The sequence below is a fragment of the Paramormyrops kingsleyae genome, chromosome 23, assembly GCF_048594095.1.
Source record: "Paramormyrops kingsleyae isolate MSU_618 chromosome 23, PKINGS_0.4, whole genome shotgun sequence".
In the NCBI taxonomy this organism is placed as follows: Eukaryota; Metazoa; Chordata; class Actinopteri; order Osteoglossiformes; family Mormyridae; genus Paramormyrops; species Paramormyrops kingsleyae.
Window position 1 is genome coordinate 4,272,305 of NC_132819.1, and position 24,290 is coordinate 4,296,594.

The 24,290-nt window shown below is 44.4% G+C and overlaps 1 protein-coding gene across 3 annotated transcripts; it reads right to left on the minus strand.

The window, feature by feature from the left end:
- Window positions 1-1,941: 1,941 nt before the first annotated feature.
- On the minus strand, window positions 1,942-22,505 carry LOC111853509 (high affinity nerve growth factor receptor-like). Of its 3 annotated transcripts, none has more exons than XM_023830477.2 (17): window positions 22,115-22,505; window positions 19,300-19,374; window positions 18,267-18,338; window positions 15,210-15,278; window positions 14,872-15,026; window positions 14,265-14,407; window positions 13,476-13,614; window positions 10,691-11,017; window positions 9,715-9,732; window positions 9,372-9,430; window positions 9,164-9,266; window positions 7,644-7,736; window positions 7,149-7,279; window positions 6,702-6,874; window positions 5,672-5,912; window positions 5,350-5,508; window positions 1,942-3,610 (listed from the first exon to the last, which is right to left on the minus strand). In XM_023830477.2, exons 1-17 carry the CDS (start codon window positions 22,306-22,308, stop codon window positions 3,425-3,427), a joined length of 2,337 nt encoding a protein of 778 aa, XP_023686245.1. In that variant the 5' UTR covers window positions 22,309-22,505; the 3' UTR covers window positions 1,942-3,424. The 3 variants fall into 3 exon arrangements, with proteins under 3 accessions (XP_023686245.1, XP_023686243.1, XP_023686244.1); XM_023830475.2 differs by having other exon boundaries at window positions 7,644-7,793; window positions 22,115-22,503; XM_023830476.2 differs by lacking the exon at window positions 9,715-9,732 and having other exon boundaries at window positions 7,644-7,793; window positions 22,115-22,502.
- Window positions 22,506-24,290: the final 1,785 nt, after the last annotated feature.

Here is a 24,290-nt window from a genome sequence, read left to right on the forward strand (position 1 = left end):
ACCATGTTTCCTAGTAGTAGTTCAGTATCGTAACTTACGTGAATATTAAGCTTCAGTTACTTAAAATAATCTGACCAGTAGGGGGCAGGGCTGTCTAAACAATTACTCATAACCTTTAAATACATTATTTCCCGTTGCTTTTCACGCTCATTTGGATGTTTTATTGAATTACATAATTATTATTTTGTTGCTTTGCTATTTGTCTGACATTTTTATTCCAAACAAAATTTCAACAATTTATACAGCTGTGTAGTATACTGGAGAAAATATTTTTAACGAGGTTTTATATGTTTTGTGGAACCCTTACCCACTGAGCTGCTTTAAACGCTGACATTTGCGATTTCTGCATGGAATATGATAATGTCCCTTTATAAAATATCGTTAAAATGGACGTGTATCATTTTTACTTAAACATTTTTATTGTTTTCATTATACGAATTTCTTGGAAAAGGATGCTTGTATTTGTTGTAAAGAGAATATAAAATAGATGTCTGAAAAGTGGTCATTTGGGTAGTATGTGTGACTTTTAAGCAGTTCAGTTTTCTAAGTAAGGTGCATCATGCATCACAGACCTATCACGGGGTGAAGATCTAACATTGCACAGTCACTATATCATGAAGTAAAATGAAAGTTCATGTTTGGAGGTTTTTTTTATTATCAAAATTCTTAAATGATTTTTCCGTACTGATGCATCAACCCAACAAAATGGCTCATATGACGCTGTTGAAAAGAACTGGTCAAAAGAGGCCAGAGATCATTTAATGAGGAGATTAGGACTGAAGTGGTGTGAATGTGACAGAATGTATTGGCCACTCGGAGCGATGTGGTGGCGGAGGGTGAAGTCCGGGGTCCAGGGAAGAGGGTAGTGGGGAGAGGGGTCCTCATTAGAGCAGAAGGGGTGAAATCGCATACCACAGGAACACCAGCCCTGAGAGCTCTCGCTTGGAACGCTGCTGAGGACATTAATGAGACGGTGATTGCATTACTCAGACTCCATTACAGCTCCCCAGGGTGCGAACGAAGCTGTGTGCGTACGTGTCCGCGGGCGAGCGCGCACCAGTGCTCTGTGGCCGCAGGCTAATGTATTTGTGCGCGTGCCCTAGCGCGCGTGCGAGTGCTGCTCAAAGCTATAAAGGCGGCCGGCCTGCCTGCCTGCTCGGTAAGTAACGGAACTTGTGGCCAGAAGGTTCCTGGTTCAGATCTCAGGAGGGAACACTCTTGTTGGACCCTTGAGAACGGCATTTAACCCCGAGCATGTATATTGTTAAAAATGTCAGTCACTATACATGAAAATGGCTTCAGAAGCGGTAAATAATACGTGGGAGTTGCTTCTAACGTTCTCTTGTGTAGCTAAAAGGTTCGAGACGTTCTGCATTTTATCAGCATTATTCCAACAACGTCAACTAAAACGAGAACAGATATTTCTTTTCTCATTCATGGTCATTTATTTTTTTGGCATCACATATTTTCTTTTTATTAGATATACCACCGTGATTTATTTCTGGATTCCAGATTTGCTATCTTTGAAATGTTTCACCTTAAAATCATTTTACTTGGGAAATCCAGTAAACTGTAACATTTTCACGACTTTATTCTTCCACAATCAAAGTATAAAGTGTGGGTCTGCTTACAGTTTTAATTGGGTCGTTTTTGTTTTACTTTCTTCATAAACCTTTTGACCAGGCATTCGTTCTTTATATTCACTTGATTCATTTTTTATTCATAGCTCATAACTATGAATAGATTTATGGGGAAGGTCTGTGGCCCATTAAGATAAATAACTAACAACCATGCATTGTGAATAAGACAGCAGTGAGAAAAGTACTTCTAAAAATCACACATGTAAAAAATGTAAAATATAAAAAGACAACCATAACCTTGAGCTTCAGAGCCCTGAGTTCTCACAAAATTAAAATTTAAATCATTTTTTAAAATGTAACATTTAATTTACACATTTATTAGAAAACTGCTACAACAATACTGAAGGAGTAACAATTGATACAAGTTGTGTGCCTCTGATGCCCAAAGGATCAAAGCAGCATTGTGGCATGTCAAGGCTACTTCCAGTCGGAGAGTGAAGTCTGAAGACGTGCTGTAGATGATCGACTGAATAGACATGCAGTTGTATTGTTAAAGCTATATACATTATGTATCATACATATCCATTAGCTATATACATTCTGTTTTATGACATACAATCAGTCACAAATGCTTATACACAAACACTCATCAGGACACACGTTTCACATTTTAAAACATAGGTGTCGGGCTGCTACGCCGACTTTTTTAGATAATGTTGAGACTTTCACCCAAAATCATTTTGCCCTTTAAAAAAAGAAAAAAAAATCTTTCAAGGTAGCTTTTCAGATAGAAAAATTTGGTTCTTTTTTCACAGCTCAGGGCCAGAGAAGTCCAAAAAAACAAGATTATCTTGGACAGTATGCAGCTGAGTGATAATTTCCCATGGACAGTGGAAAGTTCAACTTAAGACAAAAAGCCCAACTGAGGAACACGACCCCTTTCCACTAGCTTAAGCCAACAATGTAACAGTATGCATGTATTCCAGAATGTGTAAAATATACACTTTATATCATCCTATAAAAGGATTTTTTTCCCCTAAGCAAATAAGCTCACTGGTCTAGATGGCAGAGTGTATCACCCCCATTGTGAGTCAAACTTGAGGGCTTTGAAATCCCATTACAAGCCCATTTCATTAGCTTTTAGCTCCTGGTCTCAAGCTCTTTTTAAAGATTCCAAGCAGTGCCAGGTCACCTAGCAACAGCATTACCAGCCAATCACTTGAAGCCAACGCATTCCACTGCCGCCTTCAAATCGCAAATTTAATAATGCCCAATACACATGTTAGGAAATAAGTACTTGGTAAACAAGATCACATCTCCCAGAATATACTCTCTGTTACGTTTTAATGTAACAAAGGCCATGCAATTAAACCTTTAATACATGTAACTACTACCCATATCGCATGAACCTGATAATCTATCCATCCATTAGAAGTGTGTAGTACTTATGACAAATGGGAGAAAATGCAGCAATAAATTATTATGTGTTAGTGACTATCTGAAGTGAATATGAACATTGTTTCCCAATTCCTGATCCACTCCCTACCCTTGTGACTCCCTTCTACAACCCTGATATGGTTCCTCAAAATAAACCAATGAGCAAACTTTAATCTTCTCAGTATGTGGACGCGTCGCTCATACTCCCCCCATGTGATCAGGGTCATGACCCTGTCGGCTTTGTCAAGAAGTTAAATGACGTACTAACGTGTTCATCCTGTAATCCCAGCTAACCCATTACTCCCAACATCTGTCGGTCTGGTTATGGCAGGTTGTGTTGGGGGGCGGTGGTGGGGATGGCTGCCTGGGGGCCATGGACCCCTGTTCCCACTCTTTCGATGGCCCCATTACTGCAGGATGTCCAGGTATATAGGGGGGCTCTTGACCAGAGCTAGCAAGCGGCTGTGGAGGGTCTTGATATCCAGCCTTTGCTGGGGTTCCCGCTGCCAGCAGCCCTGCATGAGCAGGTGCACCTCCTTGGGGCAGGTGCGAGGTCTCTCCAGCTCCCGGCCCTGAGTGATGCACTCGATGGCCTATAGAGAGGTTGCATGGACGTGGGAAGAAATAGTGTGAGACATGAAACCTTCCAGGAGATTGGCTGTTGAGTCTTTAAAATCCCTTGGCACTTTATTTTCTGAATGGAGCTTGTGACCTATTCCTGGTGCCTAGCATTTGAAGCTCACCCCAGGTGACACCACTTAACAGTAGGGTTGCAAAGGGGCTGAAAATTTCCAAAAACTTTGCAGAAACTTTCCATGGGAAGTTAAGTGGGGGAATTTTGGAAATATTGAACGCCATGGAACTCCACACAAGTTATCATATACGGCAAAGAAAGCAGATTGTATGAATAATGCAACATAGAATTTCACTTGTAAGCAGAGTGTTTTGATGCAGATGCTTATTTTGGGGTATTTTTACACACACATAATTACTCACAAGCACTTGGTTACACAATGATATCATTATTAGTGCCATCAAGATGTTTTTTTTCAATTACATTTAAGTTCCCTTTTATAGGCTACCCTGCAATTTTGCAAATTTCCAGTTTATTCCAATTAACTCCCATATATTCCTGTTAATTTTCATGGAAAGTTTCCAACTTTGAAAATTCCCAGAATTTTGCAACCCTACTCAGCGGTGATTCAGTAATTTAACCTGTGTTATTGGTTTGACTTTTTGGCTTTGTTTTTTACACTAAATAGTCATCATTTTGATTCAAAGTCCAGGAGCACTTTCGGTTCTTTTCAATGACTAACAACAGCACTTTTGACTATTGGCAGTATCTGCTACGAGGTGCTAATGCAGGGGTGGCCAATCTTATCCGCAAAGGGCCGGTGTGTATGCAGGTTTTTGGGATAACCTGTAGGTCAGCTGTTCAAACCCAGGTGTGAGGACTCTTCAGCCAATCAGTCCTCTAATTAGTAATCTAATTAGGGAGTTGCAGCGAAAACTCGCATACACACCGGCCCTTTGCGGTTAAGATTGGCCCCCCCTGTGCTAATGTTTCTGCAGAGCGAATTCTACACCAATCCAAGCTATCTCTGGAACACCAAGTGTTGACATCAGTTCCTTCCAGGATGGAAAGTCTTCAACAAATTAAATGACAGGTCTATCAGCAGCAGGCAACTTCACCCTGTAAAATGTATTCAATCATGGCAAGGCAGATATAAAAAGCGAATTGTACCCATCTTTGCCTGCGACTCCTCCCCATAACTGTAACAATCTGTCTGTGGCCTTATAAATTAGCCCTAGGCATCAATCAGGGGTCAGAAGTGGTTAAATTAACGAGGTTAAGCCGAATCACCGCATGGGTGAAGATGGCAGTAAATGAGATTAGAAGGGTGGGTGTGAAAGACGATCCACCTCAGGCCTTTTGTGTTTTGGCCTGGCGAGATTCTCCTGAGCCGGGTGTAGGGTCCGAAAGGGGGGGCAGATGCTGCCTTTTAGCTATCAAGTGGGACGGATCCTGTTCCATTTCAGGATCTGCTTTATCTTTTTGTGTTCCAAGGGTCAATAAAGATAAAAATAAATTCTGCAGAAAAGAAACTTTGACCACAATTGAAGTTATGCAAAATTAGCTTTAAATACCTTTACGGTATATATGCATTTTAAGAAATTATCTAAATTAAGTTCTCTGAATCCTTCCATGTTGTTGGTTTTTTTTTCATACGGCATGGCAGATTATTAGTTTGGGCTCTGTTTGCGGCACTTTCGAGGTAGGTGGGCTGGTGCTCCCGCTCCCCCATACCCCCCCCAATCCCTGTCCGCCCACCTCGCTGTTGGAGAGCTGGTACCAAGGCTGTTTTCCGTAGGTGAAGATCTCCCAGAGGACCACGCCGAAGCTCCAGATGTCGCTCTCTGTGGTGAACTTCCTATACATGATGCTTTCTGGGGGCATCCAGCGGATGGGCAGCATGGTGCGGCCGCCAACCTGTGTTGGGGGGGGAGAGGGGGGGGCTGGCTCTGTGCTTTCCACGTCAAACCCACACAGGCGTCCTGCCACATGCTGTCCCCCCCTCTGGCCTCACCCACACCCATGCAGTCCATGAACGCTCATCCACACATTTACGCAGGACGTCCCACGTGTGCCTCACCCTGTAGTAGTCCGTGCTGTAGATGTCACGGGACATGCCAAAATCGCCGATCTTCACCACCAGGCCCTCCCCTACCAGGCAGTTGCGGGTGGCCAGGTCGCGGTGGACAAAGTGCAGCGAGGCCAGGTAGACCATCCCCGAGGCGATCTGGGCTGCGATCCACAGCATCTGCGGGAGGCTCAGCTCACCCTGCGGGGGCATCTTGCCCTCCTCCAGGATGTGAGCGTCGGGACCGTGGGCTCTGTTGGGTACGGAAAGGAACGTGCCACAGAAACAAACACGGCCATTAAGGTCGGTAGCTGGTAACGGCTGTGGACCGTTTACTGAGCACCTTAAGTATGGGAGCGATGAAGCACAAATGAGTCAGCCAGAGGCTCCTAGAGGCATGGAGTAATAAAACATTATACCAATAGATAAATATAGCACACGCCATGCTAGACATTTATATTATCAATTACTATTGAGCAGAATAAAATACATAGTTGGGCTATTATGGCATAGCATTATGACATAGTTACATGATTTATTATGACATTACAGTAGCATGATTATTTTCACATGCTTGTATGAGATGGTCTGGATTCCTGGCCTGTCTCACAAGAGAGTCACCCTATTAGGTGTGAGTCCAGGCCCATAATTCCCGGGGCCCGTGGACAATATTTCTTCTCATGATGCCTTCTCCTGGGGTCCAGCTGTCCCCCAAAATTGATGCGGCCATTGTGGCAAAATAACAACGCAGCACAAGGCCCCATTCTCAGCATTCACCATTATCAGTCTGTTTGTAACCTCTTATGGAATCACCGACATATGTGGTATGTGATACAGCGTAATAGGACTAATTATACATTATTAATGGCAGCGGTACGTCATCGCGGATTGTGGGCCCACACCTGCTGGGCCACACAAAGACATGGCTGGAACCCTGAAAAATTTTGCCAAATGGGCTTCCCCTTCTCCAAACCGAAGGTACTATTATCCATGCTCACGCACTCCCCGGCTCCCCCTAGTGTCCTCTCGCAGCCCTGCGTACCTGAGGAAGCGGTTGAGGTCGCCGTGCCTCATGTACTCGAAGACCATGGCCAGGGGCTCGCCATCAGCGCACACGCCGTAGAAACGCACGATGTGCTCGTGCTGCAGCACCGTCAGCAGCTCCGCCTCGCGCTGGAAGTCCTGCCGCGTCGACTCGTTGGCGTCCTTCAGGGTCTGCAGGTGCAGGGAGCAGAGGTGGAGAGTTCAGGCCCAGAAAGTAAAAACCCAGACCAAAGTTTTGTTTCAACCAACCACCTGAGTTCTCTGTGACTCTGACTCTTTATAGTCAACTGGTTGGTTGAAACACAATCTTGATCTGGATCTGCACTTTCTGGAGCGGAACTTTCCACCTCTGGCAGGAGGGCAGGTCAGAAGATCCCCCTTCTTATGATGTGCCAGCCTGATGTACCTGCCCCCCCCCTCCCCCCCCACCTCTTCGCCCACGTACCTTGATGGCCACCAGCATCTTATCAATGTCAGGGCTCAGGCTGGCACACTCAGCCAGGTAGACCTTCCCAAAAGCTCCCTCACCCAGCTCCCATTTCAGCACTATGTCCTGCCGCTTTATGTGCTGGACACCTGCAGGGGAACCAACCAGACAAGACTAATTGCCCACCGAGAAGATCGCTGGCAGCATTCATTCATTCATTTAACATCTTGGTTCTGCTTTGTCTTTTTCCAATGAATTCTAATTCAAAACATTTACAGCAGTGTTTCCGAACCCAGTGCTTGGGGACCTACAGACAGTCCATGTTTTTGCTCCCTCCCAGCTACCTGCCAGACATTTTTGCTCCCTCCCAGCTGCTGGTGGCAAAAATGTGGACTGTCTGCAGGTCCACGAGGACCGTATTGGGAAACACTGATTTACAGCATAAAGTGGTTCTCAGATATATCTTCAGAAAATTTGGCCTGCAGGAGACTGGTCATGGTACTGTATGCTCACACATGTCCTTCTCCTTAAAGATGCTACAGAAGTACTGAGGGTTCTCCACAAAGTCCAGGGTCTCCTCGTCGGGGTAGGGGGTGCTCTTCCTGCCTGCCATTGAGCGAAGGGAGATGGCAAGGTCATCCTTGGAGCCCAGGACAGATTCGCCTGTTTGCAGGAAGTGCAAAGGAAAGTGCCTTACCAAATGATATGTGATTCACTAGTGAATCTCACAAATAGTGATTAGCTACTTTGCTTAGGTAGACCACTGTTAACCTCACAACAGCCGGTAGGTGCTCGATGGGATTGAGGGTTAGGACCTACATGAGAGTTTTTCGGCTGTCCCCCAATCTGCCAAAACTTCATAATAAAACCTTGCGCTCTTTTTCAAAATCGCAGTTACACACTTTTTTTTTGCTATTTAAAACCTTTCAGTTGCACTTATTACTGCACTCTGTCTGGAAATGTACCGGCCTCAACTGCTGCGGAAGCCTGGTGATTAAACTGTAATTAGATCTTTAGTAATAAATTATTCATTTTCATATTGATTTGCGCTATGCATTTTATTCCCTTCATACTCCAAAAATATGAATGTGTCTGGCAAATGAATACATGCATAAATAATACATGACTGCTGTAAGAAATAATAATAATAATAATAATAATAATAATGATGATGATGATGATAATGATGACGATGAAGATGATTTTAGTTCTGTTGCTGCCTATGGATGAAAAATGGTGTTCTGATTAGAAAGCTCAGTTCTGAAATAAGCTGCTCTCTAATGAGTGTCACACAGTAATAATTATGAGCCTGGCTGGAGCCAGAAAGCAGTCATTCAGGCAAGACCCCCAGAGGCCCGGAGGAATTGGGGGTGGGGTTTTAGGGGGGCTTTGGGCCATCCGGCCCACTCAGACACTTTGGCTGGGGTCCGGGGGGGGGGGGGGGGGGGGCGGGGGGGGAAACCACTGCTGGATCCATCTCCTTTAATGGCCCTTCCGTGAGCTGTGGGACTTGATGGTGTTCACGTCTCCTACTGTAATCAAACCCTGTAACAGCTTAACCGATATGCTGTCCCACAGGGGGAGGGGGGTGATATGCTCCCCCCTTACCCCGCCCCCCCCCCCCCAATACAGTACTGACGATAATGTGAAAACTAAGGAAATGGTCTTTGAAGCCAGCTAGATCAATGTCAATCCAGCAATTCCAGCCTGACCTGTATGTTGTGTTCAACTAAGATCATACACGCTAAAAATATTTACCAGTGTCAGTCATATTCCTGTTATTGTAGTTTTTTGTTTATTCTCTTTTTTACCTTGAATAGGTCCTAATCAGGTTTTATTCCCTGAAAAATCATCATTGAAAACCCCAAAAAAGGCTCAACTGGATATAAAAAACATTCGTATTGTCCTAGAGACATCTCCTTTGATCCCTACATTAAGAATCCAAGTTTCTAATAGTTTTCCCCAGTATAATAATGATAATAGAGCTTTCAGACATGAAAGATACCCGAATGGAGGAAAAACAGGGAACTCACGGCGCATCCCGAATTTGGGTTGCTGGTTGCACTTGTTGGTGACCAACACAGTGATAAGGAGGAGCCCAAAAGCACAGACCGCCAGGCCCACTGCCACCGAGACCTGCGGGCAGAAACGCAGCAAGTGAGCCTGAGCCGACCTGCTGCGCAGATGGGCTCCGACAGCAGCCCCCCCACGTTTATCAGAAACAGAGCATGAGAGACGCACCCCAAATGTCTCACTTCCCGGGTTCCCTATGATGTTCTCTGTGGATTTGTTGGTGGGAGCTGAAGAGATCAGACAAATATGTCATTTCATCAGTCCCGTAATGCTCAGAATAAAAGGTCATGCAGGACACCCTCATCAGAGTCGTTTCATCTACTTATAAGCATGCAAACGACTGCAATCTCATCTATTAAGTAAATTTGGTCATACATCAGTACTTGCTCGCTATAAGATCTACCCATGCGTGAAACTACAAATAAGACACGCTTTATCATTTATTTATTAGCTGGCTTTGAAATCCTCTAAGCAGCTTTGCTAATATAAAAAAAGCATGCAGTCAACTTACTCGGATCATCAGTAAAGACTGGCATTTGAGAAAAATGAGAAGCATAATTTTGAGAAATAAGTGAAAAAAGACAATAATATACTGCTTATCTAGTGCTGATGCTGATTTGAGATCTACAAAAAGTATCTGATTTACACCATGCTAATGTACAATAGTGACAAGTAGCTTTCATCTCACAAGTTATTCCATATAAGGTTATTTGGTTACTTATGTTGGTTATATTCCGGGGTGAGATTTAAATTTTATCCTTGCAGGAATCATGGCAGAGAATAGCAATGTTGGGCTGTGTCTAAGAATTCAATTTAAGGTCATCAGAACAATCAGACTTATGTACGACTGAGTGTGAACTACAGCGACACAAAAACAGCAGGCGTACGTGACTACGGCAGGGTATTATTTGGGTATTATTTTCAGCCGAAATGTGCAAATGTGCAGATTAAAAAGCCCAATCGCAAAATTATCATCTGCTTAATAAATAGGGGGGGCACACAGTAAACAAAATTGTAAGCCTGACTGAAGCCAGAGAGGCGTCATCTGGACAAGACCTCCAGAGGCTCGGACATGTTGGTGGGGGGGAGGTTTAGGGGGGCTTTGGGCTATTTAGCTGGACTGGCGCCCACATAACAGGGAACCACAAAATACTTATATATTCATTACTGTAATTGCGTGCTGGTTTTAATGGGACACTGTCAGATCACTGACCTCAAGGTTATGCACATCGCATGCAAACTTTGCTGGGAAATAACTTTTTGGGACTTCAAACAATTCATTGTGTTCATCTACATCCTCATATATTGAAAATAAGGAATTTTACGCTGATGTGAAAAACAGAGGATTTGTAATCTTTCATAAATTATCTGCTGGAATGATCTATGCCTAAGTCTAGAACTGTAATTCAGATCCACTTTTTTGTTGCAGTACAGAACAAACTGAATGAACTCTAATTGGTAAAAAAGGTCTCAATGGTAATGCTGACCAGGGATAAGGTCTTCAGGGTCCTCGAAGGGGTTGTCCATGAACATGCCAGTGGCTGTGGCATGGCTGGAGCCCAGCCCGTTGTCCACGAGCAGAGTATAGCGGCCGTTGTTGAGGTGCGTGGGCCTGTTGAGGAAGAGGCAGCCATGTAGCACAGAGCCGTCGTTGATGTCCGGGATCAGGTGGGTGAAGGTGAACTTCGTTTCTATCAGCGGTGAGTCTTCGTAGAGCCACCTGATAGTGGGCCTGGGGTTGCCGTCCACCGCAAAGGAGAAACACCAGTAGTGTTGCTCTTCGGCATCCTTCAACCACAAGATTCTGACTGGGACTGAGCACATGAGTAGAGAGTCAGGCACTCCTAATGGGCAACCATCTCTAGGCCACACCCACTAAGAAACCACCATGAGGCCCCTCCCACTTACCAACACACCATCGATATTTTTCGTTACTAAGGCAGTAAAAGGCAGCTTGTGTAAATCCACGAGTGGAGAAGATGACAGGATTAGATTTGAGTTATGATTCCCTGGAAACAGCTGCCATAGCAACATTAACTATAGTTTCAACTATGTCTCTAAATACTGACTTTTGATGAGCATTTTTTTTTCTATTACACACAATTCAAAATACAGACTCAATCACTAAATAAAATACCTGACGGGGATAACATCAGAATCAAAAGAACATTTAAATGTCCATGCTGATACCACTTAAAGAGACTACAAACAAAATCTCCCCAAAACATTTAGCATACCTGAAACAGTAGTGAACCAAAGCACACATATTTCCCTAAATACAAAATCTAATTTCTAAAGAAATTAGATAATGCCTGTAGGTGCATTAAAATAAATTCAGGCCAAGCATCCAGTCTCAAAAAAGCACTCATTTCCTTTTTCAACGGATGGATGGAACTCTCACACGTAGCATGTTGAGCTGACATAGACAGATGCTAATCGTTTTCATCAGACTAGTGCTTAGCCTTCATCTCCGCCAGCCTCATTCTTTAAATTGCTGTTGGACATTTCAAGTCGTGAAGCTACAAGTCCAGACCAAGATTTTGTTTCTACCAACCAGTTGAGTCTCTGTGAATCCTCATTAAACTCAGTGTGCTGCCTTAGAATGAAGGGATGATAAAATCTCAGGCCTGACACTGAGTCCTCACACTGTATCCTAGAACAATCTCTGCTCTGGGCCACGTCTGCCGAATCCTCTCCGCAGGCCAAACTACCCAACTGCCGTTGGGAGGATGGGGCTTATGCGGATCAGCTCAGGGCAGGGACAGCACTGACACAGGGAGACAGCTGTGCTTTTAGTGGCTGTCATTAACCACGCCAATTAGCATTTGGGTCTCCAAGCCCTTCACCGGCCCCTAAACCCACGGCACACACACACACAGAGGCACACACGCATGCTAAGTGCTCAATTTGTCTGAGGTCTATAATGTGTTTACTTTCCATCCAGCCCTTCTGGCATCTATCATCATTAAAGCATGTTGGTGAATGTATTTAGATTACTGGGCTGAAAAAAAAAAACAGTAGAATTGATGGAACATGATGCCTTTTAAATAAAACGGGGTTTGTCAACATTTCTGCTCGGCTCGTGTCTGAGTCTAGAGTATGATTCCACAAAAAAAAACAGCATAGAGTCCCAGTTCATGCAATATGACTCCTGCCAGTCAAACCACACAAACCTTTATGGTGTCAGTTTGCCTCATTGTCTGTGTGTTTTTTTAATGAACAGATCTAGAAAATAAATGTTTTGAATCGTACAGAAAGTTCCTTGTGTCCTCTGTCTCTAAATAAGATCACAGATGTGCTGTGTCGGCCCCAGAGCATGTCAGCCATTACAGGCACCGATTCTGAGTTCAGACTGTCAGAGAACTCACAGCAGATCCTGCAGACAGGTGACATAATGGCAGAACTGAATGAAATGAGTGCAGGAACATGGGGAGCTCTTTGAAAGACTTTTCAAAAGTTTTACAGTCTAAACCCACCCACACTCTTTACAGGTTCAGTGACTTCTTAATAGCTTTTTTCTCTCTCTCTCCAGAATTTTTCTGTCTAGCACCCCGTTTAAATGACCAGGTTCCAGCTGTAAAGTATCCTTTCACTCATAATCCAGATGTAGGAAGTGGCAGTACAGGCTCCAAAGTGGCAGGGGAGCAGTAATGGAAGTGTGAAGATGGGTGGGAGATGTACCCCTGCTGTAGCCACACTGTATCCCTGGTGTACCCCTTCTATACCCCTACTGTGCCCCTACTGTACCTACACTGTACTCCTGCTGTATCCACACTGTACTCCTGCTGTACCTCTACTATACTCCTGCTGTACTTCTACTATACTCCTGCTGTACCCCTACTATACCGCTGCTGTACACACATTATACTTCTGCTGTACCCCTACTGTGCCCCTGCTGTACCCACACCATACCCCTGCTGTACCCACATTGTTCTCCTGCTGTACCCCTACAATACCACAGATGTAACCCTGTTGTACCCCCGCTGTATCCCTGCAATACCCATGCTGTACCCCTGCTGTATTCCTGTAGTATCCCTCCAGTATCCCTGCTGTACCCCTCCAGTACCCCTGTTTTAACCCTGCAGCACCCCTGTTGTACCCCCTCTGTACTCCAGCTGTACCCCTGCTGTAACCCTACATTCCCCTTATTGTAACCCCGCTATACCCCTGCTGTACCCCTGTTGTACCCCCGCTGTAACCCTGCTGTCCCCCTAATGTAACCCTGCTACACCCTTGCAGTCACTCTGCACAGAGGCTCCATCCATCACTTACACTGAATATCCAGCAACACAGTGCTAGACCCGGATCCGGCTTGGTTCTCCGCCTCACACGTCAGGTTGCGCAGGTTGTCCTTGGAGGAGACGTTGGTGAGCTGCAGGACCAGCCCCAGGCTTGACCCGTTGGACCTCTCCTGCAGATGGAACCAGGTGTTAGGGTTTCTGGAGCAGTCGTCCCGCACCTCCCTGAACAGCATCTCTTAAATGTCACATAATTATATTGCATATAATGTTACTGTTATGCAATTGATGTTACAGCAGTAATGCATTCCAGATTTCCAAGCAATTTTACAGATATAATTCCGGCCCCAGCCTTAATTTTTTATCCATTTCTCTGTTTTTCTCTATGGGTTGTTCGTATGTAATTTATTGCATTTTACAATGATAGTCTTGTACAGAGAGCTCCCAATTTATACAAAAATTCATTCAGGAAGCATGTACATATTTCAAATTTTCCTTATTTTAAAAACAAAATAAATAAAAGGAGTTTATGTTGTTTGTGCTAATGTGATGTAATTTAAAGTAAAACATCTCTGAGGATATATGCACTGTCCATTGTTAGGTGTATGTATAGTACAAAAGCATCATATCTTTAAAAATGGCACAAAACAGCCAAAAGTTACATGATGTACTGCACAGCTCATTTCTCATCATTAAGCCAGACTGGACTGCTGTTGTGACTGGGAATGTGTTGCATGACAAACTGACACTGATTGGATGTATGTCTCTTAGCTCTGGATTAGGCAGCCAATCACGCATCCCGTTCTACCTCATATCTTTTTACCTGGAGCACATAAGGGGAGTGCAGCTGCTGTGTATGCCACTTTATTTTCGGGGCTGGGAGTCCCTTCACCTGGCAGACGAACGTCAAGTTGCCGCCCTCCCGAACGGTCTCCTGGGAATCAGCTATGGACACCTCAGGGAAACCTGTGCAGGAGTTTTAGTCAAGACTCAGAGGCTAGCACCACACTGCCTGACATAGCTGAACATGTCAGCACAATTTGCTCAATGAAATCACATGGATTTATAAACTTGTATTAAAGCCTCAATAAGCCCAGTGTGCTATGATTGGTCAGCTTGCCCGATTGCCCTACGTTCTGTCCTTGTTTTGCAGTCTGCAGACAGATTCTTGCAGGTAGACGGCCAATAAGGATTGTGTTACCGGGTGACCTCACCATGTCACGGAAGTAAGAGCTGGAATTCCAATGAAGCATTTCAGACAAGTTAGAGAAGAGTGGTTTCTGTGGTGAGAGTTACTCCCTTTGGTGTTTACTTTGGGCCATAAGACTTTACGGACCATTTACATGTGCATAAAGCTATATAACACACTAAAGGAAAGGGGGGGGGAACAAAATAGGGCCCCCTTAAAGGTAAGAGCAAATTCCACCCACTGCAATTCTCCAGCACCACGTCTTCCAGATGTCGGAGGTGGCCGTTTGCAGAGCAGTTTAATGACTGATTCAGGACATCTCCCCGCCCAGAGGCTGCCCATTGCTGTAGCCAAAACATGTCACATGAGCAGGAGAGGGGGTTTTCCTTCAAAATCCTAAAGGGAGAAGAAATGTTACAGGTCACCTCACAGTACCACAGCCTTTCGAATTCCAGTCTACAAAAATTTTTCATTTTATATGTATCTGAAATCAGCAGAGAGCATAGTCCTGGATCCCTCAGGGCCTGGATCCCACAACCAACTGATGCTCCCGCCTTCTGTCCCCTTGCTTTTACTCACAGGCTGATTAGGGGAAGGGAATGGAAGACTCTCCAGCTGATGACTTCCAACGAATTGAATGCCAGGTTACTGCAGGCGAAGAGCAATAATAGATGTATAATTACTAAATAGGCTGCAACGTTCTATCTAATGCATCCTACCAAACAGAGCATCTAAATGAAGAGCCGTTAAAAGCCCTGTCTGATAGCGCGACCCGAATGAACGCAGACATAACCCGCTGACACTGCTGGCCTTGTTTCAGTCTGGGCAGTGGCATTTCCTCATTTATTCATCATACCCAATCATATGATTTTACAGAATGAGTATACATCCTATGTTAGCAAAAGACTGCTAATGACGTCCTTAGGAGCTGCTGTTCCCCTAAGGAATTGTTATTCTTGCTGCTGCCCAAGCCGATCCAAGCAAAAATACATTTTTCACCGACAAGCCATTTCCAGGATTACAATGGAGCAAAACACGTCTATGAAAATACTGTTGATGAACCAGCTTATTTAACAAAGAGGACATCTGACACGTGAAAATACAGTCACAATAGTTAATACAATCAGTCTACATTCCGTTACCCCGCTTGTGTTATGTGTTGTGTGGTTAAAGTTTTGAAAGTGAACAATTAGGTGGAACACAGGTATGGAGGGGGAGGGGCCAACTCTGGGGGAAGAGTCAGGTGACTGCCGTTCCTCTTGTTGATTTGCTCAACTTGTCCCTCATTCATGTCAAGTGTAAAATGATGTGTTCTGCTCTGCCTTGCTTCCAGGAAGCCTGTCCTGAGATTCCTCTGTACAGTTATAAGGAATATTCCCACCCAAGAATTCAAATTTTTAAAGCTGTTGGTAATACATCTTTTTATCGCTTGTATTTCTTTATGTCTCGACTGACACCCTCCCTGCCCAATCCCCGCAAACCCTGGAATAGGAAACCTTGCACCAAATAGGCGCATTATTCCAGCCCCATCTCTGCCTCTCCCCTTTCTGTTCGCCGGTCCTGACCAGAGGGATCCTCCCTAAAGGTTACTTCGGAACTAACCATCTCTGTTCTCGCCATATCGGTCCCCAGTGCCCGGAACCGAAAGCTGACAGAGGAAGCCAGCAACGCCTCCAGCATCTTTTATTTTGTTATCAGTGATCTGTGGTTCTCTTTATAGCAAAGCGACTGATCGCACATCCAGGGCAGCCCTGTGCTTTCTGTGCATCGCGGCCGAACCGCGTGCAGAGGAGAGAACAGTAGATGCCACCTGGGAATGTGGCAGGAAGGCTGACGCAGAGCCATGTTGGCAGGTCTAATGCGGGGGCAACAGGGGTCAATGGTTTGTTTTCCTTGCTCTCAGAAGTGCGTGCAGGATGGGGCAGCCGCTGGGCCTTATACATCATCGGCCCGATTTAGCGAGAAGCCGCAGAGAGCGCTGGGCCAATGCCATTATCACACCGTGCCACCCGCCCTGCACTCAGGAGCAGAGGTGGGTAGTTCAAGTGCAGAGAGTAAAAACCCAGACTAAGATTTTCTTTCAGCCAACTAGGGGGGAACGTAAAAGTGATTGATTGTCATTGGTGACACAACAACAAAATGCGTCCCTCATTAATCCCGTATGTGACATCATAGTAGGCAGGTATGCATGGGGGCAGTACCTTGCTCAGGGTACCTAAGTGGTACCCTGATGGTTGGGGATTCAAAGCAGCAACGTTTAAATCACAAGCACGTTTCCCTAACGATAAGGCCACCACTGCCCTGTGATAGTGACTCTTTATACACAACTGGTCAGTTGAAACAAAATCTCGGTCTGAACTTTTACTCTCTGGACCTGAACTACCCACCTCTGCTCAGGAGGAACAGCAGATACGCATTGTTGCCTCGGGCTGTACAGCTGTGTAGGATTCACGCATGCAGAGAGGACAACGTGCGATGCACGCCGTTACTGTGGCCTTACTGTTTAACCCAGATATCTGGCTTTGAAATACAAAGAGCAAACAGAAATTGGAGCTCAGTTTGCACCCTAGCAGAACGCCACCATAGATGGGACTTTCCTCAGACCTCCTCCCACCTCCCTCAACAACTCATGCAAGACAGGAGCTTGGCATCCAAGAGCAGATCTTTTGCAGCAACACTGGCTATTGATTCAGCGATAATGGAGCTTCTGTGCCCATGGGCTATTTATTATGCGCAAGTCTATCAGTCGATCAACTTCCAGAGAACAAGTCAATGGCGGATGTTTATCGGGGAGCGGCCATTTAAATGCCAGCCCGTACCCATGGCAGCTTCCCATGTCACGTGGTGCAAAGACCAGGGACAAGAAGGGGATTTGGTCACAGTGGGGTGACACCAGACCACAGGGTCACTAAGGTGTCCGTCACTTCCTGACTTCCTTCGTGGGGGATCAGGAGATAAAATGAGAAACTTTATTTATTAGGGTTATCCGTAAAGAGGATGTGTGTCAAGCGTTGACAAAGTGGTCCTCTGAGAAATGAGACAGAGATAGGTAGCTAATACATGGGAGGGATCCGATCACCATAAGGCAGATTTAAGATGCGTAATTTCATGATCTCATGAACATCACTCGCTAAATTATGGAGAGTTTGAAGAACTCTGGAAGAGAATGAGTGCCAATTAACCTCCGTGTAAGGAAGCAAGTCTAAACTGACAGCTGGTCCAGTTCAAGTAATTACTTACCACTACAAGCTTATGTAAATTTTGCAAAGCAATGCAATTTTAACTTCAATCGCCCCCAAAAAACCTTGAAAGAACACAGGTTGGAATGTTCTACTGGAAATGGTACAGCTGCCTAATGGTTCGGTAAAGAACATAAACTCTTAACCCAAAAGTTGATGGTTCAGGTCCCAGGAGATGCCTTGCTGTAACGAACATTGAGGAAAAGGTTCTTAGCCTGAAATATTCCAGTAAAACATCCAGCTGCATACTGTATAGGGGGGAAATTGCAAGTGTGACTGGACAAAACTGTCCGGTAAGCAACTAAATAGACATCGAAAGGAATGAGATATTTTAATTGCTATGACATAATTACCAATGGTCTGAAGAGGAATCCAGCATAAAAGCTGAATGACTTACACATACTGGAGTTTGGGGTTGTATTGAAATGCCCTCTCTGAAATGTGCACCAGTCCGCAATGGTTGATCGTCCTAGGAGAGGAGAACAGGGAGCAAAAAATGGATATTGTGGGAAAAGTTCTCCTGTTACATCTGAATTCACCCAAATGCATTCATCTGTGTAGGTGGGTGTGTTTTTTCACGCTTTGATCGATAGGCCGACCGCAAACTGGAACAAGTGAGGTGTGACGTATCACAAAGTAGACAACTGGCTTTGTTCATACAGCTGAAGAGGTCAGGGAATAATCGGCAGATGTACACGATATTTCATTCTGGAAAATCTCTCTCAGTCATGAAAGAAACTGATTTAAAAAATTAGATCTATTGAACACAATAGGTTGATTGTTATTGCATTGAATGTATTTACATTGAAATGCAAAATGCATATTTCATGCCTTATTTAGGCTTCTGAAGATCTATGAGTATGAGTGTATATGGCATTCAGTTCAAAATGTTTTATAGGTTAAATCTAGCCAAATAACATTAGGAAGGTCATTGTGAATTAATTAGTAAGGCTCAATGCAAGGCTTCAATGAGCAGAATATTTTAAAATATTAATTTAATCTCTGAACCAAAAATATCACCATTAGCTTTAGAATGATGACCTTGACAAATCATGCTAACGGTCATTCAACATCATACAGTATCACGCATGACCTTCATGAATATTCATTAAAGTTCTGGCAGAGCACAGGATATTTTTTTGCAGACTACTACTGTACACAAGAGATGCCAATGATTTTCCCATCATGCTTTGTGAGCAGTCATGCTGGACACACACTGCTAGTGTGTCTGATACACTGTAGAACTACATTTAAATTGTGCAAAATATACCATAATGTGTCCATCATTCGATCATTCCTTTTAAAACTAAATGAACAGTGAACTGTGTTTGTATTTTAAAGGTAAATATTTTGAGCTGTCACAAATCACAAGACAAAACATGCATGGTTCTTTTAAATGCAGCAGTTTGCTTAAATGCAACAGAGCTTACAAGTTCCTCAGTTCTTTGTAACTGGCAAGGTCTGATTCAGTCAAGTTCTCCAGGTTGGCCTGGTATTCGATGTAGCTGATGTACAGGAGACAAAATGACAAAACACAGAAGAACGTCACATTCCATTCAAAAACATTACCACAAATCAGAGACTGAACTGAATGACCATCTACCACATCTGAAGGCTGGGGTGTTGCTAGAGATTTTGGGCCCCCCAGGCCAGACAAATCCAGTTATTTTCCTATTTTTTTAGGAATAACATTTTCGTCATAAATGAACTTCCAGACAGACAGGCACATATGCACAGACATGCACAAGTGAATAAAACATTTTTTTTAATTCCATCAATTCCAAACCTATAACCCTATTCTCAAATTTTACTTTTGTAACATTAATATTTACAGGCATTTAATGTTTTATAGACGAGTGCCTTTTTTACATAACATTCTTTAATAAAACTTGGATTTTGTAAGCTTAGATAAAGGTATACTGATGTGATCTATCGAGAAATATTTGCCTACTACCGTTCTTTTTCTATTGTTTTTAATTTGGCGCTGCAGCTGAAAATCAGTAGGCATTGCCATTGGTGACAGTCGGAGACAATAATCCACATTCTGTGGAGATCTGACTTTCTAATTAGAAATCAGCCCGTGCAACTAAACAATTCAGTAGAAAAATGCTAAACGGAGACCTCGTGCATTTCGCGCACGCCATTCTTGTAAATAGTAGTCTACAGCCACCCACCTGAAATGTCACGTAGCTTTTACCATGTGAAGATGTAATTTAAGGCTGTTTCCCTACTGAAAAAAACATCATAGACCAGCATGATTTCCAGGTGCTGGTGTAGCTGCACATGAGGCCGCTCCACCAGCAATATTTCATTAATGATGCTTGTCCGCCAGCACCAGAACACAACATATGCTGGTATGGTCATGCTGGAAACCAGCTGTGTTGGTGTATTTTTTTTCAGCAGGCATTTCTTCTTTTACTAACATTTTTAAATGCTTTTGACTTGTTGAATTCCGAAATTCAGTTAGAGACCAGTAATTGTGTAGTCAGGGGAAGAGTGAGAAAAGACGTGGGACGTGCTCTCACCAGTCATTTGCAGTTAATCTAAGATAAGACATCGTTTGCCAAAAGAGTCCAGTTGATACTGAGTCGCTTATCCCATTTTCTTTTATTTGCTCCACAATATGCTATCCCGGCAATGGCATAAGTGCAGATAGGAGTCCAACAAATGCATTCGTTTGTAATTCGGCGAAAAACAAGAAGATCGGTTTGCCACAGAGTACCAAGACTTATTCAATAGAAGTAAATGGGTGATTTGTCATTTATCGTCAATTTGCAATTTACAGCATTGCATTTGTAACTCGATACCCTAATCGCGGCATTATCTGTATTTGCGCAGCCGAATAAACAGTTTTTTTTTTGTGCTCCCAGCCAGTTCAACAGACGCGGTCGGTCTCACTAAAAGGGCAAACCGGCGCTCTCCCGTTTCCTGACACGGCGGCCGGGAGTTCAAAAAGGCAGCACCCTGAAACTGCCCGGGCAACACCTGGACAGTCCCGTGCGTCTGCGTTTATAGTTTGACTTTAGGAAGGTGTTTTAAATGTCTAATTCGTTTCTTATTATTTCTTGCGTGGTGCAACACGTCTCATTTGTGCAGACTGCTTTATGTTGCTTGTGTGGAATAATTGACCGGACACATTCTTTTCCCAAAAACTCCCCATAGAAATTATTCGTGGTAATACAGATATTTAGTACTTGTACAATGGAAAGAAGCGCTTGTAATCGGCGCTGTGGTATCATTACAACCCGTGTTTCAAGTCCCACAATCATCATTAGCCACGCTATTCTTAGAAGTTATCGAACACGATTCCTGTTGAGTGCATGGAGCTGACTGGAAACGTGGTCTATTACTCATTAGTTATCAATAGTTATGGACATCATCAACAGGACTGGCTGCTATGTATCCTTGTGAATTTGGTGCTTGATTATTGCCTTTTTTTTACATTAAATGAGCATTGTTTGTTCATTTAAGCAGCATTCTGTGCTCCTGCATTTACACAAACACTCACACATGCATGTCTTTGTTTCTCTACAGTGAAATCCCTGCTTGTTGGTTTTGAAATGTGTGATTAAAAACATTTCAAACATCTGCTTTTCATTGCCTTGTCTTCATTTGCCAGCAAGTTTTTCTAGCATTAAATAAGTACATTTCTAAAGATTATTCGGTTATTCACCATCTTGGAAATACCTGTAGAAATTTAAAAATATCCCAGACATCCTTACAAACAAAACTGTAATATAAGTCAGGAAAAATATATAACAGACCCACTGTACCAATGGTATATGTAGTATATTTGATTTTGTGACTTGCAATTTTCCTCGCTCATTGCTTAATTTATTCATTGCTATCTATGAACAAAATATACATTTAGGCACTTAAATCAACAGCTGTTTATGTAGTCCTTCTTTACAGCTTGCTATTGTGTGTCAGTCGGTACCATAATGAAACTTATACAAGCATTAAGTAATTTCTTAAGCCTCAAGCCATCCGCAAAAAATTACAGCGCAAGCAACGGAGTCAAAAGGTTGGTCACTGGTTGAAAAAACTAGGAGACACTCTTTGCAAAATGCTGAGCTGTCCTTCACGTTATAACCCAATTCAACAGCGATAACACAACAGTTAGTGAGGGCATACTTATGCTGAAGTGTTACTCTTCACCTAAGGTAGGGGGGGGGGTCAGTAAAACGACTTTCTGGGAAATCAGAGCCTGTGACCGAGACGAAGAGGTGAAGCAGGTGAACTCACATGTCGGTGATGTTATCGCTCTCCTGTGACCCCAGCGACGGGACGGCGGCCACACTGTTGATCTCCGAGCACAGGAGGGTGATGGACGAGCACTGGCAGGTGGATGGGCACCCGGAAGCAGCCTGCAGCGCCAGGCAGGAGGTTACCAGTGCCAGGGCGACCCAGCGGGCCCGCCCACCCACAGCCACGGCCATGGGGCGAGCGCAGACGGAGCGCTGGAGGGATGCGACCTGGACCACCGTGACCGCCTATCTCTTCCCCGATCTGTCGCGACTCTTCTCCTGGATGGTGTGTGGGAGCTTTGTGCTCCCGGCCAGGCGTGCAGGCGTGGAGCCCTAGCAGCGAGTCAGGACCCTGGGGACGTGGGGCTCGTCTCACTCCAGTCAGAGGCGGAGGGAGGGGCCTGACCGGCCCATTAGCGAGTGCGAGAGAGACAGAGCCGGTGCAGGGAGAGCCTGAGGGCACCAGTCGGTTCTGAGAGACAGTGGGCGGGATAGAAAAGAAGGAGAAGTGAAGAAAGAGAGTTAAAAGAGAATGGAAGTGTTGCCTAGATCCACCACTGTCACATGAAGGTCTCACTGGTGTCTTAGTGACATCCTGTTACTGATGTGGTTTTGGTGGCATCAGCGGGTACCTTTCTGGTGAAGCCAGACCAGTTTTTTTTTTCCCGCCAATCCACATCGAGGGGTCCGGAGGGCTGCCAGGTTCCGGTGGCATGGTCTGTACCTGCTGATGCCCTTTGACTGCAATAACTCATTGTGTACTTAACTATTCCAGTGACGATAACTGCTGACCCATCCACATGTCTAATTTCATAAAAGGCTCGGTTTGTGCTTAATGGAAAGTAGGCTGAAATGGCTAACCTGCTTCTCATTCCGATTGGCCTAATATTGGTGGAGCAGAGAGGTCAGAGAACATATCCATTAAAAGAATCGCAGTGAGTGATTTGTAAATAGAATATACCAGTTCAGCGTTCATGGGAGAATGTAGGATTGCCATCCGCACTGGGCCCTTCAGGGAGAAGAAAGACAGACTATGTGGAGACGCATATTTATATCCCTTTGGGGCCTGGATGGAGGACCTGGTCACGGTTCCCCAGGGGGAGGCTGACGTGAGCATTGCTGAGCCAGCAGCACAGCCTCTTGTCAGCAGTCATGTCTGCACACAGCGGAGTCACTGAACTCTGAAGCCTGGATACTTGTGTGACACGTGGGAGTGAATCCTATTGGTTCTGGGTGCTATCTTGTACTTCCAAAGCTATTTCATCTACCAAAGTGAAAATCGGAATGGAACAGGGTGTAGAATGAGATCTTTGATCTTTGATGTGATTGTACTGTTTTTGCAGCAGAGCCTCTATTTTTGTCTTCCAATAATTCCTTTGTTTATCAAACTTAGTATTTATGCATAATTATCAGTTTTATTCCATTGTTCTCGCTCATACTTCATAATCGTCTATGTTCATGACTCCCAAATATGATCCAAAATGTTTCAAACTACTGACTGATGGTTTTGTGTCCCAAAAGGGACAGGTGGTCATTGCGAGGCTTTTGTTTTTGCATATTTGATAGCCGTATATGACTTATTCTATTAATGGTTTGCAGGTAGTTCTGGTACAATCAAGCATACGTCAATGGCCAGCACGCTCGATGATGTCATGCCAGTCTGTATTAATGCAGAAGCTGGATGGGGCTGCTAGGGGTCCTACAGTACATCAAGGAGGAAATACAGCCACTTCAACCCAACACTGTTTCCCTGCCTGACTACCAGGCAGGCTAATGATTCTGGACTTTTGTACCGGAATTGAAAGAGGGACAGCAGGTGGAGGAAAGGAAATATGAAAAATTACCTACTGCTCTGAGTGGCCGCCATTAATGCGAGGCTGCATTCCACCCCCTTGCGCGCACTCACAGTGCGAGCCCCGCATCTTGCTGTAAATGCTGTGCATTTTCCCATCTGGGGTAGAGGACAATTACAGGAAGTCGCCAATGACGGGGGGCCGAGCAGGATATGGTGAATAAGCCACGCAATCAAAGCGAAGGGCAATTGAATTAAGGGCAAAGCGCAGACAACGGTGTGGGTAAGGAACTCCTACACACGGTGAACAGTTCCTCCATTTGTCACCACGCGAGTCCCCAACTGACCATTAACTCCTTCGGGGGCTCCCTCCCACCCACAT

What these genes read in the sequence shown, in the direction of transcription:
- LOC111853509 (XM_023830475.2), bottom strand. Translation starts at nt 22,308, where the DNA reads ATGGCCGTGGCTGTGGGTGGGCGGGCCCGCTGGGTCGCCCTGGCACTG. An exon ending in AACCCCAAACTCCAGTATGT is followed by an intron (nt 15,279 to 18,266) that starts GTAAGTCATTCA and finishes CTTCGCCTGCAG; the next exon opens with TAACCTGGCATTCAATTCGT. An exon ending in CGTGGTGCTGGAGAATTGCA is followed by an intron (nt 14,408 to 14,871) that starts GTGGGTGGAATT and finishes ACTCCTGCACAG; the next exon opens with GTTTCCCTGAGGTGTCCATA.